The 19,968-nt window shown below is 46.7% G+C and overlaps 1 protein-coding gene across 1 annotated transcript; it reads right to left on the bottom strand.

The window, feature by feature from the left end:
- Positions 1–1,836: 1,836 nt before the first annotated feature.
- LOC125428707 (gastrula zinc finger protein XlCGF57.1-like) lies at positions 1,837–6,692 on the bottom strand. The gene is made up of 3 exons (XM_048489263.1): positions 6,557–6,692; positions 5,074–5,184; positions 1,837–4,133 (listed from the first exon to the last, which is right to left on the bottom strand). The coding sequence occupies exon 3, from the start codon at positions 4,120–4,122 to the stop codon at positions 2,419–2,421; it is 1,704 nt and encodes a 567-aa protein (XP_048345220.1). The 5' UTR covers positions 4,123–4,133; positions 5,074–5,184; positions 6,557–6,692; the 3' UTR covers positions 1,837–2,418.
- Positions 6,693–19,968: the final 13,276 nt, after the last annotated feature.

Genomic DNA, 19,968 nt, shown 5'->3' with positions numbered 1-19,968 from the left:
ATACCCCCAAAACCATATTTCATACTTGGTAGAAAAGGTGTCAGGGGGATGCGTTATCTGAGTAATGAGATGCACTCTTGAAACCACGTGTTGCCAGATATAACCAATCAATGCATCTTTGATATATGTAACCCGTTTATTGGACCTTTCAAACTGCAACAGGTTATTAACCCCGTAGCGATTGAATTGGAATTGCTAAAGAACTTGCGTGGTATACATCCTGTGTTCCATTGCAGCTTGCTGAAAAAGGAACCCCCAGTGGATTGCTGGCATCCAAGATTAGCTGTGCCCCCTCCCAAGTAGATTGGAGAAGATATGCATCACAAAGTGGCTTTTATCATGGATTCTCAGGACTATAGGGGGAGCCTCTAGTATCTGGTGTTGTGGACTCATTTTCCAGGTTTTAATGAATGGGTTGACGCCACGAAAGGGAGGGTCCCCAGACTAGTGAAAGAAGATGAAGAAGAAGAGTTAGATTTATATCTCCCCTTTCTCTCCTGTAAGGAGACTCCAAGAAGCTGACAATCTCCTTTCCCTCCCCTTGCCCCCCCTCCACAACAAACACCCTGTAGGTGGGCTGAGAGAGCTCAGAGCACTCTAACTCAAGGTCACCCAACTGGCGTGTGCTGGAGTGCACAGGCTAATCTGAATTCCCCAGATAAGCCTCCACAGCTCAAGCGGTAGAGCAGGGAATCAAACTCGGTTCCTCCAGATTAGAATGCACCTGCTCTTAACCACTACGCCACTCCTGTTCTCCTTAAACAGCACCCTCACTGCCCGGGTGGGGGAGGGACTTACGGGGGGCAGAATGTGAGGGGGTGGGTATTTAAGTAATGAAACACATTCTTGAAACCATGTATCTCTAGATAAAACCAAATCAATGCCTCTTTGATATATGTAACTAGCCTGCTATATGTTACCACTGCCATCTATGCTTTCTTTTCCTGACCTATGCTTTACGACTTTGCATGCTTTGTAGTAATCTGTCACAGGCTGGCCACAAAGGAGGCACGAGGCAAGGTGTATTGAACACTCACAGCTTTACTTTAAATAAGATAGAAGAAACTCACAGAAGCTCACCGCTTCATTGGTGCAGCTGGGTCTACTCAAACTGCTCTAGCGGGGTAGGGGAACCAGGAGGACTGCAAGCTGGGATGGGGGGGCTGGAGGAGAGTTCTGAGACAGTTCTGGGGGCGCTTGCTGAGCTGGCTCTGGTTCTGTAAGGCCATCAGAAGCCGGTGTGGCCGCAGCTGGTTCCTCATCCTCCAATGAGTCTCTGCTTCCAGGTCTGGCTTCGGGGGTCTCACCTTCATTGGAGTCAAAAGACCGGCATGACAGCCATCATCATCACTGTCATCATCACTGTCAGACCCAGCAGGGGAACAGACACTGACAAAACTAGACTTCCCCTGTATCGTCTGTCCCCAAAAGCATAGCTGGGCAGGAGTGCGCAGGATGAGTGTTTTCTAGCCCCCTGCAGTCCCTCCCCTCTCCTCCCCCCACTTACCTTTTCCAGCCAGCAGAAAGCATCTTTTGGACTAGGCTGGTGGGCGGGGCAACTCCTGACAAGGTAGGGTGAGGGGGGAAGGGGCAGGGGTGATTTTCATGTCTCCCCAGGCACCCCAGCGCCACGCACACCCTCCATTCCCTTGTAGTTCCGCCACTGCCTGTTACGTGAGAAAAGACTTACTACTTGTGAGCAGGAGAACAGGTGGTTCCAGTGCTATCTATTGCTGACGTTGGGGTAGTCTTGGTTCCAGAGTCTGACTCTGGGAAGATGACTGTGACTGAATTTGTTTCCACAGTTTGAGCACTCAAAAGGTTTCTCTCTGTGGATTTTTTTTGCTGATATAATTTTATTAATGTTAATATTCCATAAAGATACACAAAACAATATCAGAAAGTGAAAGATATACAAAGGAAAACACAAAAAGAGAGTAAAACAAAGAAAAGAAGAAGAAAAAAGAAACCTACAATTGCTCTAAATCTCATTGACAATTCTTCCCAACTAGGAAAAAGAGTATGAGAATTTTAAAAAATTCAAATAATTAAATTGCAAACCATATGTACAAGAAAAAGTTATTACCGTATATACTCATGTATACGTCAACCCAAATATACGCCGAGGCACCTAATTTTACCACCAAAAACTGGGAAAACGTATTGACTCATGTATAAGTCTAGGGTGGTAAATAAGGAAGAGCCGGGGCGCCCATTCCCCGCCGGATCGCTCCCCCCCCCCCCGATCCCCACAGCAGCCCCAGCCCTTGGCTGCTCTGGCGTTTCCTTGACTCATGTATAAGTCTGTCTACGCTTTGAGCACTCAAAAGGTTTCTCTCCTGTGTGGATTCTTAAATGTTTTTGATGATCTCCACAGTTGCTGAATTCCTTTCCACACTCTGAGCACTTAAAAGGTTTCTATCCTGTATGCGTACTTTGATGCAATTGAAGATAGTCACTCTGACTGAATCCTTCTCCACCCTCTAAGCACTGAAAAGGTTTCTCTCTGGTGTGGGTTCTAAAATGCCTTTGAAGACCTCCACTCCTGCTAAATTTCTTTCCACACTCTGAGCACTCAAAAGGCTTCTCTCCGGTGTGAGTTCTAAAATGCTTTTTAAGACCTCCACTGCTGCTGAATTTCTTTCCACACTTTGAGCACTCAAAAGGTTTCTCTCCTGTGTGGGTTCGTAAATGGTTTTGATGATCTCCACTGGTGCTGAATTTCCTTCCACAGTCTGAGCACTCAAAAGGTTTCTCTCCTGTGTGCATTCTTTGGTGCACTTGAAGATAGTCACTCCTAGTGAATCTTTTCCCACATTGTAGGCACTGAAAAGGTTTCTCTTCAGTGTGGGTTCTAAAATGCTTCTGAAGACCTCCACTGCTGCTGAATTTCTTTCCACACTCTGAGCACTCAAAAGGTTTCTCTCCTGTGTGCATTCTTTGATGTAGTTGAAGATTGCTACTCCACCTGAACCTTCTTCCACACTCTGTGCACTGAAAAGGTTTCTCTCCAGTGTGGGTTCTAAAATGTTTTTGAAGATCTCCAATCTGACTAAATCTCTTTCCACACCGTGAGCACTCAAAAGGTTTCTCTCCTGTGTGCATTCTTTGATGCGCTTGAAGATGGCCACTCATACTGAACTTTTTCCCACACTTTGAGCATTCAAAAGGTTTCTCTCCTGTGTGGGTTCTTCGATGCAGACGAAGATCTCCACTCCTGCTGAATTTTTTTCCACACTCTAAGCACTTAAAAGGTTTCTCTCCTGTGTGCGTTCTTTGATGCAACTGAAGATAGTCACTCCGACTGAATGTTTTCCCACACTCTGGGCAATGAAAAGGTTTCTCTCCGGTGTGGGTTCTAAAATGCTTTTGAAGACCTCCACTCCTGCTGAATTTCTTTCCACACTCTGAGCACTCAAAAGGTTTCTCTCCTGTGTGCGTTCTAAAATGCTTTTGAAGACCTCCACTGCTGCTGAATTTCTTTCCACACTCTGAGCACTCAAAAGGTTTCTCTGCTGTGTGGGTTCTTTGATGCACTTGAAGAGGGCCACTCATACAGAACCTCTTTCCACAATCGGAGCTCTCAGAAGTTTTCTCTGGTGTCAGGGTTTGTAGATGGTGATGTTCAACACTGCTATGGAATCTCTTTCCACAATTATATGCTTTCCTATCAGATAAATTCTTTTCACTTGCTAAGAAGATCAATGTCTCTCCTCCTGAAGGGTGAGAACTCTCAGCTTGAACAAGGGTTGAATTCTCCGAGAACCTATTTCCACAGTCTGAACAGTAATACGGTTTCTCTCCTACATGGATTCTTTCATCTTTAATGAGCTCTGCTCCAGAAACGAACATCTTTCCACATGTGAAGCAAGTATGGGCCTTCTTTCCAGGGGGCGTTTGCAAACTGGTATCATATTGTGTTTGACCTGAGAAGCATTTGTATGTTTCTTCTGCCATGTGAATTACATCATGAAAATCCCCTCTTTGGAAAGAAATGGGTTTTTCCATCATATTTTTTCCATGGCTTAATGGTTGCCTCTCTGATCTCTCTTGATCCCTGACATACTGAGATTCGTCTTCCTTATCTCTTTCCAATGAAAACCCGAGGAATTTTCCAGCCATCTCCTCGACATCTGCTGAAATAAAGAGATCTCATCAGCATTCATGTAAGGAGACAAGACACAGATCAGCCAGTCTAGACAGATAGATGTGTGTTTTGCTTCCATGTTCAGAGTTTTTCACTAAACCTAATCCAGTTATCAGAATTTTTTTCTGGCCAGGGACTTCAGTAATGCTGTTCATACATTCTATTCCGCTGTACCCCCAAACCTCCTAAATCAAGTTGAAGGGGAAAGGTGGCATAGAATCCTTCCTCCTTCCTTCACATTTTACTTGCCATGCAGATCTTTTCATGATTAGATATAAAAAACTTTCAGAATAATGTGTCCTGTACATTTACAGAGAGTTTCCATCATGGAATAATCAGAGCCATCAGGACCTCGCTTAGAGTGACTGTTCTTAAATAACCTCCCCGCCATTCCAGGAATGCTCTTAGCAACAAAATGATTGCTGCAGGAGAATATTGTCACAGTGTAGATTCTTGAGCTGCAATGGCAGCTTCTGCCAAAACAACATTTTTAAACATCGGCAGTCACTCAAGTCTCAAATGGTAAACCAAAAGCACTACCTGGCCCCACCTACTCCCTTGGCAAATGCTAGAACATTTGGCAAGTGCCAGAAAAGCTAGAGAGAGAGAGAGAGAGAGAGAGAGAGAGAGAGAGAGAGTATATACATCTGCCTCTGTGTATATGTGTGTACACACACACACACACACACACACACACACCACAAAGTGTAAATTTAAGAAAACTGCAGCTGAGCTCCGGCCCAGAAGAAGTTTCTGAGCCTCCCAGATTTCAGGGTCCAGGAAGCCTCCCTTCTTCAGTACCCAGTGAGCTTCATAATTCTACCAAAACTAAGAATTGTACGAAGTGAATCAGAAATCCTACAAGGGTATTCCTTCCCTGTTCCCTAGATGTAGCCGTGAAGGATATCTACTTGTAGTCTGCTCACCTGGGAAGGAAATTCTCTCTTGAAATCCTCTTGACAAACTCTCCAGGACTCCTTTGGATGGGAGGCTTTTGTCTGTCTCTGCTGTAGTCTCATTTACATTACTGGCTTCTTCTGTAGAGGTAGAGAAACAGTCAGGATTCTTATATCAGTAAGGAAATAAATGCAACAAAAGAGAAAAATTCTTCTGGAAGGAAGGAAACACAGTCAAGATCAAAGTACACAACCCAACTTGTAGAAATAGGAAAGATCCATTCCAGATGACAGATAACCATGATTGCATTTAGACAGAAGGGTGTGTTGGAAAAGTTGGAAACTTAGGACGGGACCCCATCCAGAATCTTTTGAGGGTGTCTCAGCAGAGGCGTGGGGGTGGGATGGCACCTGGGGTAAAATGGTGCCTGCCCCGGCCCCCTGCCCCCTGCCCCCACCTTACCCCTGCCCCCCTCCCACTTAGTTTAAAATCAGCCTGGTGGGAACTACATTAGTTTTAAAGCAGCCTTTAAAAGCAGTCAGGTGGAAACTTCCCAGGAGACCTTCCCAGGAGGACGACTCACCTGTCTGTAGATTGCATTAGATCATTCATTATTGTTAATCCTTTTTGCCGGTTTGCTCCATATTTTAGAATTAATGTTTCTGATTTGCTTGCTGCATGAAATGTAATATTGTGCAATTATTAACTAAATCTTATTATTGTTATTTTAGTTCTTCTTTTGGCTGTGACCCAAAATATTGTGTTTTATTACTCCTTTCTAGACCTCCTTATGACTTCCATGGCTGAGGACTGATTTTGTCCTATCTTTATTTGCAACGTGCAGATCCGGCCTTTCTTCCCCCACAAGAGTCACAAGGGCAGCAAACGAATTTTTAAAAGTGCACAGAACCAGATTTTAAGAGTACATTATGAGGGGCAGTCCGTCTGCATGAATGATTCCTCCCATTTGATTATGTCAGGAACTCCTTTCTGACCCTCCTTGTGACTTCCACGGCTGAGGACTTATTTTGCCCTTATCTTTATTTGCAACATGCCTAGCTCGCCTTTCTTCCCCTTGAAGAAGACGAAGAGTTTGGTTTTCTATCCCCCCCTTTCTCTCCTGCAGGAGACTCAAAGGGGCTTACAATCTCCTTGCCCTTCCCCCCTCACAACAAACACCCTGTGAGGTGGGTGGGGCTGAGAGAGCTCCGAGAAGCTGTGACTAGCCCAAGGTCACCCAGCTGGGGGTGGGTGTGGGTGTGTGTGTGTGTCACCCTTTCAGCGCTGCAGACAAAGGAAAAACATTTCTCCCCTTCCCATGAGATACGCCCAAAGCCCTCCAGAGAGGGCTTCAGACAGGCTGCCGCCCGCCACGTCCATGCAGCTCAACGGGGCTACTCTGGAGTTACTCTGCGCGCGGTGGCGCTCCCCCCCCCCCCTTCAGACATCTCAGAGAATGGCGCGACGGAGTGGTGGGAAAGGAAAAATGAAGGCCCAGCCAAACCAGCTCACCTCGAGCAATCCGGAGGCGGCCTGGTCGCAATCCTCCTCCTCGGCTCCGCCCGACGCGACTTACTCCCAGGAAAGGGGCTGTATCAGGCTGGCGACGTCACGTTTCTCCTTCCTGTGTTCTCAAGCCAGAATGCTTGCAAGGTCGCCCCCTGCCGCTTCGAGGGAGCAATGACAGCAAAGGGAAAGGAACGTCGTTGGTTTTTCTACGCACAGCTACTACCCTGTTTCCCCGAATATAAGACAGTGTCTTATATTAATTTTTGCTCCCAAAGATGTGCTATGTCTTATTTTCAGGGGATGTCTTATTTTTCTGTGTTCTGTTCGTCAGGCATGCTTCCAAACAAAAAAACTTTGCTACGTCTTACTTCCGGGGGATGCCTTATATTTTGCACTTCAGCAAAACCTCTACTACGTCTTATTTTCCGGGGATGTCTTATATTCGGGGAAACAGGGTAGTAGAAAGTATGAAATAATCGCTGTTTTTAATGAAAATTAATTTTATAGTCCATGGAGCTTGAGCATTAACTGTAGATGTATTTATTGATTAGTTATTGATTCGCTCCTCTTATGATATTTGTGTTTTTATGATGATTTTATGTATGATGTCTTATGTTGTTCACTGCCCAGAGCCCTTTAAAGATAGGGCGGTATAATAAATAAATAAATAAACGAACGAACGAACGAACGAACGAGCAAACAAACAAACAAGCAAACAAACAAACAAATAAATGAACGAACAAACAAGCAAACAAGCAAACAAACAAACAAATAAATAAATATTCAAAGCAGAAAAAAGGCCTTATGGAGGGTACAGTCAGGGACGTAAGTATAGATTTTTTTATGGGGGGGTTCGGGGGTGGGGCTACACCCCCACCCACCCCTAGGGCATGGCTATGCCTCCCCAAGCCCCACCCCTGGCCTAGCGCTTATAAAAGCAGCTCTCTGAGGCCGGGGATGGCAGACTCCCCTGCCCTCCACCAGCTGGGCTCCCAGCTGGCAGTTCCTTCTGCCCTCCCTTCTGGGCAGAGGCATAGAGGGAAACTGGAGCCAGGTGCACAATATGGGCTTTGCCCCCCCCCCCCCTCTGGGCAGCCGCTGTGATGCTGGAATCCAACCAAATAGCATCAATTTCAATGGTGTTTAAACTAGAAAGCCCAAATTCTCCTTTTCAATCAAGGGAGAATCTGGGGTCCCTGGTTAAACAACATTGAAAGTGATGCTGTTTTGGGGTGGATTATCCCCCACCCTGAAAAATGTGGCGTAGTGGTTATGAGCAGGTGCATTCTAATCTGGAGGAAGCGGGTTTGATTCCCTGCTCTGCCGCTTGAGCTGTGGAGGCTTATCTGGGGAATTCAGATTAGTCTGTGCACTCCCACACATGACAGCTGGGTGACCTTGGGCTACTCACAGCTTTTTGGAGCTCTCTCTGCCCCACCCACCTCACAGGGTGTTTGTTGTGAAGGAGGAAGGGCAAGGAGATTGTAAGCTCCTTTGAGTCTCCTACAGGAGAGAAAGCGGGGATATAAATCCAAACTCTTCTTCTTCTTCTAAACTGAGGAACTCAGATTCTCCCTTTAAATCCATGCCAAAGGGGGTGGATTTAAAAGGAGAATCTGGGGAAATTTGGGGGGTGCCTGCTGTCAGGGGTGCAATTGTTAAGCTAGAAGCACCAAACTTTCAGGGTATCTTTAGGAAACTCTCCTAATGATACCACCCAGGTTTTGTGAAGTTTGGTTCAGGGGGTCCAAAGTTATGGACCCTCAAAGGTGTAGCCCCATCTCCTATTAGCTCCCATTGGAAACAATGGAGGATGGGGGCACCCCTTTTGGGAGTCCATAGCTTTGGACCCCCTGGACCAAACTTCACAAAACCTGGGTGGTATCAGTAAGAGACTCTTCTGATAATATATCCCAGGTTTGGTGAAGTGTGGTTCAGGGTGTCCAAAGTTATGGACCCTAAAAGATGTAGCCCCCATCTTCTATTAGCTCCAATTGGAAACAATGGAGGATGGGGGGGACGCCCTTTGGGAGTCCATAGCTTTGCACCCCCTCGACCAAACTTCACAAAGCCTGGATGGTATCAGTAAGAGACTCTCCTGATGATAACTCCCAGGTTTGGTGAAGTTTGGTTCAGGGTGTCCAAAGTTATGGACCCTCAAATGTGAAGCCCCCATCTTCTATTAGCTCCCATTGGAAACAATGGAGGATGTTTGGGAGTCCATAACTTTGGGAGTCCATAACTTTGGACCTCCTGAACCAAACCTCACCAAACCTGGGTAGCATCATTAGGAGGATCCCCCAAACAATCCCAGAAAGTTTGATGATGTTAGCCTAAACAATGCGCCCCCTGCAGGCCAAAAACTGAAAAACAGTAAAAATGTTTTAAAAACCCACAAACGGGTGGGCGGAGCTTCGGACATGAATGGGGGGGTTGAACCCGAGAACCCCCCCTTACCTACATCCTTGGGTACAGTATTGCACCCCACTGAAGTCCATGTTCTTCCCAGTCTCCACTCCCACTTTTACAGCCGCTTCGCAGCCTGGATCTGGCAACCACACACTCCGCCCCCATATTCTGCGGCGGCGGCGGCGGCGGCTGCTGCTGCTGCGGGGGGGCAGGGGGAGGAATGCGGCGGGACTTGAGTAGTTGGGCACCTTCTTTGGGAGCCATCAACGCCCAGAGCACTCAAAGCTACAGCTCGCCTGTGATGGCATAAAAGTACTGCCCCTTTTGAAGAGATCCTTTTGGAGCTCTTTGCAACGTTCTTGGCTGAATCACCCTAATTAATGTAAGGCTTCCCTGCGTGCCTAAAACAGCTGCAGTGGGTGCAATTATCCCATTGGGGAAACTAGTTGTATCCAGTCTAGGGAATCAGCCCACTGAGACTGTTTCGAAAAATGCCATCTGTGAAAACCTAAGGGCCCTTCCGCACATGCAAAATAATGCACTTTCAATCTGCTTTCACAATTGCACAATTGCACAATTTCACAAATGCATTGAAAGTGGATTGAAAGTGCATTATTCTGCATGTGCGGAAGGGTTGAAGTCCCCTCTCCTCACACACTGTCAACCCAATCCTAAGCGTTGTTCTGCCTGTGGCTGGAATTGAACTCTCAAAACAGAATTTGGAATACATATTTGATTGCACAGACCCAGGGAGGAGCTGCGAGAGGGGGAAATATAACAGGTAGGTAAGCCCTGAAATGAAAGTTTCAGCTGAAGGTCTTTCTGTTCTTGGAATATTTATAGGCTTTCTTCCTGAATGAATTATTCAGTGATCCAGGAGGTTTATTTATTTGCTTTGCTTATCCTTTGCTTTTGATTTAGCTGAGAAGCTCTTTTTTATTTGCTATATTTGTAGCTTCCCATCAAGACTCATGCCCAATTTCAAAGAACATTTGAAAAAACTAATACAGCCAGATTGGAAAAGACATCTAACAAAATTTCAGGTTAAAGAAAAAGCAAACAAAATTCTGTCCAAAGCATAAACTGCAGAAAGTGGGTTATAAATGCAAGGTGATACACACAATGCCTAATAAAAGTGCACCTCTGAACTGGTACAAATCAGCTATAGGCACCCAGCCTTGTTTTTAAGAACCTCACACAGAGTTTTCAGCAATAAGAAGCAGCTTTTTATTCCACCATTTCCCACCTCGAGATTGGCAACTAGGCTGGCATCTAGGCAGACCCCTGAACCAGTCAGGAGACCTCCCAGAATAAAATATGTTTGTACCATCCTCAACCTCTTACAGTCTTTCCTTCAACCTCTGAATGAAAGCAAAAGCAGAGGCTGTTTCCGCACGGCCGTCGAGGCGCCTCCACGCCTGCAAGAATTCTGCCGGCGTGGAGGCGGAGGCCGTTCGCATGCAAGCATGCGGGCGGCCTCAGCAGAGGCCGGCAGACGGCAGGCGGCTCCGCATGGAGCCGCCTTTTCCCCCTTCCCCGTCCCACTCACCGTGTCCCCGTCGTCGGCCTGCTGGCCGTCGAAGCCCCGCCCACGCTGCCCTCTGACCTCCAGGGGTCAGGGTTAGGGTTAGGGTTAACCCAGGGTTAGGGTTCGCACCGCGCCGCCAGGAACACGCTGTCGGGGGGGAAAACAACCCTTTAAAGGGTTGTTTTTCAGGGCGGCCTGACGCCGCCCTGGGGGAGGGGGAGCGCCGCCTGTGCGAATGGCTCCCTGGGAACGGCGTTTTTACCGTTCCCAGGGCGCCATAAATAGGCCGTGCGGAAACGGCCAGAGTCTCCTTGGCCAACTGTCTCTTCAATTTTGATCTCTTTTAATGGACTTTCCCCCTTCCCCTGCAAAGTTACACAATGTGCCATCGCCTGCAAAATCAGTGCTACATTGCTCCTAGGCGGAAGGTGGCAAGCAGCTATGCTAACTCCAGCCACACTTATCATTTCCCCCCAACTCCCACTTTCTCTACTGACCAAGAGGAGACTGGTTTGGACGCATGGCTGGACATGAAAGCTTTACCTTTGCTGGGCATGAATAAAAAACATGCTGGGCATGAATAAAAAACAAAAAGCAGTTTGAAAGGAACTTTCAGAAATGTTTCCCTTCCAGCAACTCTTTGCAAAAAAGGGGGCCCCAATTCCAGCTCCCCACTCCACCACCACTATCCCCCCCCCCCCAGTTCACATACCTTGCTTAGAAATTATTTTCTTTCTTTTGTAGATCCAAAAAAGCAAAAGCTTATGTAACCCCTATGATCAGAATGGGTTGACCCAGAAAGGGGTGGAGACTCTAAGCCTCAGAAGGCTGCAAAACTGGTGAAGTTGGAGGAAGCCAGGCTACCAGGCTGGGACCTTGATTTAATCCGTCATAAGCTCTTAACACCTTGTTTAAGGTAATTGCAAAGTTGTTGGGACTTAGTGGGAAGGGAGTTGGTTATTTTTGCTATAATTGTAAATGTTAGAATTTATTGTTTCAGGGCTTGCTATGTATGTAATTGATGGGAGTTCGTTTGGGGACCTTCATCATCTTGGATCCCATTCACCAAGCCTCTGAAGTCTTCATAAGCCAACCACCAGCAGGAAGAATTGGACTTGGCATTTATCAGTAGTTTGTCAAGATAAGGACTTGAAATGCAACTTAGAAGGACTGTAAATTGTTAATGTTAAATGAAAATGTTAAAAGTTTTATTTGTTAAGTAAACCATTTTGTTTTAAAATTTAGTTCTTTGCAACTCCTTCCAAGTTCTGCCCCACAGAACCCACAGTTAGAGGTTACACTTACACAGAGTTTTAACCAATGAAAACCAGCTTTCTGCTCCACATATCTCCAACCATCTCCTGGAGGTTGGCGACCCAAGCCTTCCCCTAGGTCAGTGATGGCGAACCTATGGCATGGGTGCCGGAGGTGGCACTCAGAGCCCTTTCTGTGGGCACACGTGCACAGAGTTCATCATGTGGGGGGGGGGGCAGAAAATCACCCCCCCCACACACACACATATTTAGGCTAGCCTGGGCACGATCCTTTACCTGGGAGTAAGCTCGGTTGCTGGCAATGGGCCTTGCTTCTGAGTAAACCCTCCTAGGGTTGTGATTCACCCATTTGAAGCGTTGCACGGTTGCTTCATCAAGCTTACTCCCAAGTAACGCGCACCTTGGAGCCAACCATATTTTCTAAACTAAAACCTCAGTATTCAGGTTAAATTGCCGTGTTGGCACTTTGCGATAAATAAGTGGGTTTTGGGTTGCAATTTGGGCACTCGGTCTCGAAAAGGTTAGCGATCACTGCCCTAGGTTGAATCAACATCACAAGTTACACTACTTGTGTTGCTGCGGAATTTTTTTCTTCATTTCCCACCCTTTCTTGTAAGCACATAGCAGTTGGAAGGGCTGTGTGTGAAGTAACAGTGCGAAAGGTGTGCAACGGAGCGGGGATCAGTAGTTGCATTGATGATGAGCCTCAAATACATTGGGAGTCCATTGTAGGTTTTTACTATGGGGATCAGGCTAGAATATTTTTGGGGGGAGACCAAAACATTAATATATACCCCTCACAAACACAGCTTATTTAGCTGCATTCCCTGATCTTTTAAAAACCCCAAAGATTAAGATTAAACATACGACAGCCCTACCAGATAGAAACAGGAGACAGAACACATATTTTTGGGGAGTGCACTAAAATCTTGGCACATCACAGGAGTACCACAGTGATGAGATAGGGCCACCTTGTGGAATTTTCAGGGACTTTCTGTTGCACAAAATATAAATTAGGGTGCCATACCCTGCAACCTCTTTGTTTTCTTTAGGGGTCTGAGTGGAAACTTGCCTTAATACTAAGTTAGCTGTGCATTTAGATATATAAACAATGCTCTAAGGCAATGTAAGGTAATACCATTAGGGAAGATGGTGCCGAGTGAGATACAAGCTTCAAGGTCATGAGCTGTAGTCATTTCTTCTATTTTCTATACTCTACATTTTGCTCTCAGATATTGCCTTCGCATTTAATGAAGGACAAACTATAGCTATTATCTGACATTATTGTAACTTTCAGCCTGGAACTGCTGCGTGTTAAAGGCAAATCTCCAAACAACCTTTTAGCAAACTGAGCAACTGATAATTAATTTCACATTACTTGACTGATTGCCTTAATAGCTACTATAATGGAAATGACAAACAAAACTTAAAACAGTAAAAAGGAAAAAAAGAGCTGACTCACCAGTTGCCCTAGACCAGTGGTCTGCAACCTGTGGCTCTCCAGATGTCCATGAACTACAATTCCCATCAGCCCCTGCCAGCATGGTCAATTGGCCATGCTGGCAGGGGCTGATGGGAATTGTAGTTCATGAACATCTGGAGAGCCACAGGTTGCAGACCCCTGCCCTAGACCAACTGAAATTAAAACAAAGCAAAATAATTGCTTCAGCTTCTCCAGCACAGCTGGCTAATCAGACTGAAAACCAAACTAACAAAAGAACTTTTAACTCTGTTACAACTCAAAAACGATTTACTGAATTAGAAGGAGGGAGGGAGGCTGGTATCAATTTAAATCAGTCAGAGAGTAACTTGACAAACAATGAATCTAACAGTGTATCAGAACTAATGGTTCCCTCTCCCTCTTCTGAGGAAAGCTTCATTTCCAGACTGCTTTTGGAATTAGCTGACCAGTGCTTAATTACAGCCAGAACTTTGCATATGATCATCGAGAAAATAACTACAACAAACCTTAAACTTCACAAATCTTATCAAAACACTCTAATCTCTGTGACAAATGCCACCAATGGTGTCTAAATTCTCTGACCGTAAAGAGCAGACTGGATTTAAAGACTATCTGATAGCTGAAGCTAACAAAAACATCCTCGAAGGCAAGGTTCAGAGAAATTCCACAGCTGCCAAAAATATAAAGCAGCACAACTTATCATGCCAACCTCTGACAGCATACAGAGACATTTGTAATTGCCAAAAACAATTGATATTATTATCATCTCAATTAGTACTCAATGTATCTAGGTTCAAAGAGAAATTCACTGGATGGGATTCAGTCTGCCAGGCAAATAGCAATTTGAACCAAATATTTAGGAAGAATCTTGATGCTAAAATTATGTCATCTACATTGCTTTTCTCATTACCCCAATATACAAGATACCTTCTGAAATTTACTAATGCCAAAATACCAAACCTTTTAATGGAACTCTGAAATAGACATGCTAATAGATCTTGATGTGGATACTGATATTATCCTGCCTAAAGAAAGAGCCTCAATCAACCTTATGACAGCCAGACCAACTTTAGAACCAGAAACATCAACAAGCTTTGGTATCCAAAGCCACTATGCATGAGCCCAAATCTGTACCAATGGGAGGGTCAACATCTGTGATTCACACTAAGGTCCCTCTCAATACAAATAACACGAATAGCCTCCTAGAAACCATAAACTGGATGTTTTATCACCACAAGCAGCGAATGGCAATTTCTTCTATGACAAAGAAGGAAATCTGGACAAAATCTCCCCAGCAGACTGACAATTTCCTGCTCCTTGCACGCCTGCCATAAAATGTCTGTCATGGAACATAGCAGGATGGCAAAGACATTGGAGAGACACTGATTTTACTGAATATTTATCCCATTTCAATTTAATTTTCCTACAAGAGACCTGGAGTCCACATGACAGATTTTAGCTCATACCCACTCCCGGCCATGAGAGCCAACAAAAAGGGATGGTACACAGCTGGGTTGTGCTGCTTACACTCTAACAAATTTACAATTCAAATAACTATTCTTAATTGTTGCCCTCCTTGGCCCAAGCGTTCCTTTGTTCAAATGGTCAGTTTGTTTGCAGTAAATGTTTACCTTCCACCTTGTGCTGATCACAAGAATAGGAAGATCCCTTGGGACAGATTTTTTAGTTATGTTGAGACCTTGGAAAGGCTTCACCCAGATGCTAAACTTTTCATAGCCGGAGACTTTGATGCCAGGATTGGATGAGAGGATATGGCTCCCAATGACCTGTCACTACCTCTGCCCAGAGCATACCAAATTTGCCTGTATTAACACAAATCTAATGTGATCATATAGTTAACAAAGCCGGATTACTTCTAGACTATTGGCAGTCTTCCAATAAAATTATTCTCAATGGGAGAATTTCGAGATTTAAAAGAGTGTTCTCCGATGACTTACTTGCAAGGACGTAGGTAAGGGAAGGGGGTTCTCGGGTTCAACCCCCCCATTCATGTCCGAAGCTCCGCCCACCCGTTTGTGGGGTTTTAAAATATTCTAGTGTTTTTCGGTTTTTGGCCTGCAGGGGGCGCATTGTTTAGGCTAGCACCAAACTTTCAGGGATTGTTTGGGGGAATCTCCTGATGATACTACCCAGGTATTGTGAAGTTTGGTCCAGGGGGTCTTCCAAAGGGGGTGACCCATCCTCCATTGTTTCCAGTGGGAGCTAATAGAAGATGGGGACTACACCTTTGAGGGTCCATAACTTTGGACACCCTGAACTAAATTTCACCAAACCTGGGAGGTATCATCAGGAGAGTCTCTTAATGATACCACCCAGGTTTTGTGAAGTTTGATCCAGGGGGTCCAAAGCCCCCTGGGTGCTCCCACCACCCATTGTTTCCAATGGAAGGTAATAGGAGATGGGGCTACACCTTTGAGGGTCCATAACTTTGGACCCCCTGAACCAAACTTCACCAGACCTGGGTGGTATCCTTAGGAGAGTCTCCTAAAGATACCCTAAAAGTTTAGTGCTGCTAGCTTAACAATTGCACTCCTGACAGCAGGCACCCCCAAAATTTCCCCAGATTCTCCTTTTAAATCCACCCCCTTCGGCATGGGTTTAAAGCACATGTGTCAAATTCACAGCCCAGTCTGTGCAGTCGGAAAGGCTGCAGCCAAGGGAACCTCTTGTACCCACCCAAACCAACAGCAGGAGTCTGAAGCTTGCAGCCTGCAGTGAGGGACAAAGGAGGAGGCAACTGGTAAGCGCCAAGCAGGCAGGCCAGGCGTGGCGGGGAGTGGGCAGGCAAGCTTCCCCTCTCCGGGGCTGCTCTGGCTCTGGCTCCATTTTGGGCCCGGCTGGGGCTGCAACTTGAGAATCAGCTGCCTCCAGTTTCCCTTTCGTTCTGCAGCTTTTTGTTTTTAACCCCGCATTTGCAAAAGGCCAGCTGGCTGGAGAGATTCCCCTCCCAGGGGAACCTGCATTGTATTTGCATGCAAACTTTGCAATCCTTTGTAAGTAATGCTCACCCCTCCCCAAAGTTGCAGACCCAAAAGGAGAAGGAAAATAATCTCCTCTCTCCTTGCAAGAGAGCTGGACCCATTGGGTGTAAACACACGCCCCCCGCCCCCAGCCCTGTAATCCAGGCAAAAAAAAGGGGCCAATGAGTTACATAGAACTCAAGCCAAAAGAAGGCGCAAGCCCTCCTCTTTCCCTCCCACCCAAACGTGCAAAACTCCCCGCTTACTCAAGTCCCGTGGCATCTCCTTGCGGGCAGAAGTTGGTGTGTGTTTTTTTTGCCTGGTGCTTTGCATGAGTTTTTTGCAAAGAGCCGCCCCATCTCCTGGGTCGTATTACTTTTGGGTAAGGCGGCGTAGTGGAAGGGGGGCGGATGGGAGGCGTGGTAGAGATTCACCTTTGGCGCCTAGGGGAGTCCCTGCTCTGACTTCTGTGCATACGCCTGCAGGGTAGGCTGCCGTGTGGGATGAACAGAAGCTGTTGCCTCGTGAATCTCCGTAGGGCAGAGGGGTTGGCATGCACCCTAGTTCTGCTGGCAGCACCGGCAAGGCAGGCACGCCACTGCCTGCTGCCCCTTCTCTCTCGCCCAATGGAGCCCAGGCTGGCTCCAGCTGCAGCCTCTCTCCATGGGGGGCAGAGAGGATTTGCATGCCCGGTGTTCCTGGTTCGCACGGTGAAATAGCAGCAGCAGCAGCAGGCAGGCAAGTCCCCTCTCTGCCCAATGGAGCAGGAAGCTGCCTTTCCGTGGGGCAGAGAGGTTTGCAAGCATGGTGTGCGCCAGCTCTGCATGGCCTTGGCGGAAGCAACGGCAGCACCAGGCAGGCCCATGCCACTGCAGCCTGCCAGCCGTCCCTCTGCTCCAACAGAACAGGCGGCTGCCTTCCCCCCATGTGGCAGAGAGGTTTGCATACCTGGTGCTGCCATATCCTCTGCCCAACAGAGCAGGTGGAACAGCTGCCCTCTCTGTGGGGCAGAGGGTTTGCATGCCTGGCACCGCCACCTCCTCTGCCCAATGGAGCAGGCAGCTGCCTTCTCCGTTGGGCAAAGGGGGGTTGCAAGCATGGTGTCGCCAGCTTGCACGGCGCGAGAGCGGCAGCACCAGGTAGGCCTCCGCTGCTGTCCCCTCTGCCCAACAGAGCAGGCAGCTGCCTTCTCCATGGGCAGAGGGGGTTTGCATGCCAGGCAATAAATGGTTATCCTGTTCGGGCCCCCAACCCGAAGTGTGCTTTGAGTTTTGGCCCCCTGTGCAATTGAATTTGACACCCCTGGTCTAAAGGGAGAATCTGAGGTCCTCAGTTTAGAAGAAGAAGAAGAGTTTAGATTTATATCCTCCCTTTCTCTCCTGTAGGAGACTCAAAGGAGCCTACAATCTCCTTGCCCTCCCCCCCCCCCAACAAACACCCTGTGAGGTGGGTGGGACTGAGAGAGCTTTGGAAAAGCTGTGACTAGCTCAAGGTCACCCAGCTGGCCTGTGTGGGAGTGAACAGGCTAATCTGAATTCCCCAGATAAGCCTCCACAGCTCAAGCAGCAGAGCAGGGAATCAAACCCATTTCCTCCAGATATGCCCAGAGACTGCAGGACAAGACTTCAGACAGGCTGCTTTCCGCCACGCCCATGCAGCTCAACCGGGCTAGTCTGGAGTTACTTTGCACACGGTGCCGGTCCCGGCTATCCCCCGCTGTTCAGACATCTCAGATAATGGCACGACTGAGTGGTGGAAAAAATAAAAATTAAGGCCCAGCCGAGCCAACTCCTCCCAAGCAATCGGAAGGAGGTCTGGTCGAAATCCTCCTCAGCTCTGAAATCCTCCTCAGCCCTGTTCGCTACAGAGCACTGCACACCAAGACAACTAGACATAAGAACAGTTTTTTCCCGAATGCCATCACTCTGTTAAACAAATAATTCCCTCGATAATGTCCGAGCTATTTATTATATATTTATTATATAATTACTGCACTACTTTTTTCATCATTCCTATTACCCATCTCCTCCCAATTATGACTGTATGACTGTAGCCTGTGCTGACATTTCATTTTATTTTATGATTTTACATTTTATGTTTTTATTACTATTGATTGTTTCCTGATTGCTTACTAGACCTATATGACAATCATTAAGTGCTGTACCTTATGATTCTTGACAAATGTATTTTCTTTTATGTACACTGAGAGCATATGCACCGGAGACAAATTCCTTGTGTGTCCAATCACACTTGGCCAATAAAGATTCTATTCTATTCTATTCTATTCTATTCTATTCTATTCTATTCTATTCTATTCTATTCTAATGGGACTAACTCCCAGGAAAGGGGTTGTAGGATTGCGTGGGAAACGTTTGTTCTTCCAGTGTTCTCAATCCAGAATGCTTGCAACGTCGCCCCCTCTCGCTTCCAGAGAACAATAATAACAGCAGGAAATATTTGTCATTGGTTTTTTCTATTCAAAGCAGAAAAAAATGATACAGCATTGCACCCCACTGAGGTCCTTGTCCGGCCCAGGCTCTTTGCAATGTTCTTGACTGAACCACCCTAAATAATGTAAGCCTTCCCTGTGTGCCTAAAATAACTCCAGTGGGTGCAATCATCCCATGGGGGAAACCAGTTATATGCAGTCTATGGACTCAGTCGGTGTCAACAGCGTGGGATACGTCGGGAGCGCAACCGTGTGCAGAGTAACTCCCGAGTAGCCCGGTTGAGCTGCATGGGCTGAACTCCTGCCCGACGGGCTCTGGACGTATCTCATGGGAAGGAGAGAAATATTTTTCCTTAGTCTGCGAGTTTTTTTGCTAGAGAGGTCGAGTAAAGGGGCGGGGGAAAGGCTCTTTCCCACGGGGGGGGGGGGGGTTTACTATTGAATCGAGACGCCTTACAGGAAAGGCTCCGGTTCTGCACCACGATTAAAAAATCTTGCAGCCGGATGCTAGGAAGGTTGACTCCCAAGTAAATCGCGGAGGGGGTGGGGGGGTGGGGATAAGATTTAAAATCTAGGAGTTCACCGACGGTGCGTGTTTTTAAAGGGGGAGGCAAGGGATTGAAACACTGTTAAAATCTGTTTTTGTTATGCACTTTTAAAAATTCGTTCGCTGCCCTGGTGACTCTTGCGGGGGAAGAAAGTCCCGATCTTCATGTTGCAAATAAAGATAGGGCAGAATAGATCCTCAGCAATAGAAGTCATAAGGAGGTCCAGAAAGGAGTTCCTAACACAAGCACGTAGGTAAGGGGGCTACCCCCCCATTCATGTCCAAAGCTCCGCCCACCCGTTTGTGGGGTTTTAAAACATTTTTAGTGTTTTTCGGTTTTTGGCCTGTAGGGGGCGCGTTGTTTGGGCTAGCAGCACCAAACTGTGAGGGATTGTTTGGTGGACTCTCCTGATGATACTACCCAGGTTTGGTGAGGTTTGGTTCAGGGGGTCCAAAGTTATGGACTCCCAAAGGGGGTGCCCCCATCCTCCATTTTTTCCAATGGGAGCTAATAGAAGATGGGGCTACACCTTTGAGGTTCCATAACTTTGGACACCCTGAACTAAATTTCACCAAACCTGGGAGGTAACACCAGGAGGGTCTCTTACTGATACCATCCAGGTTTTGTGAAGTTTGGTCCAGGGGGTCCAAAAGGCTATAGACTTCCAAGGGGTGCCCCATCCCCATTGTTTCCAATAGGAGCTAATAGGAGATGTGGCTACACCTTTGAGGGTCCATAACTTTGGACCCCCTGAACCAAACTTC

This window comes from Sphaerodactylus townsendi, linkage group LG03 (genome assembly GCF_021028975.2).
Source record: "Sphaerodactylus townsendi isolate TG3544 linkage group LG03, MPM_Stown_v2.3, whole genome shotgun sequence".
Lineage (NCBI taxonomy): Eukaryota > Metazoa > Chordata > Lepidosauria > Squamata > Sphaerodactylidae > Sphaerodactylus > Sphaerodactylus townsendi.
The sequence above is the reverse complement of the archived record's forward strand: the minus strand, read 5'-3'. Positions and strand labels throughout refer to the sequence as shown.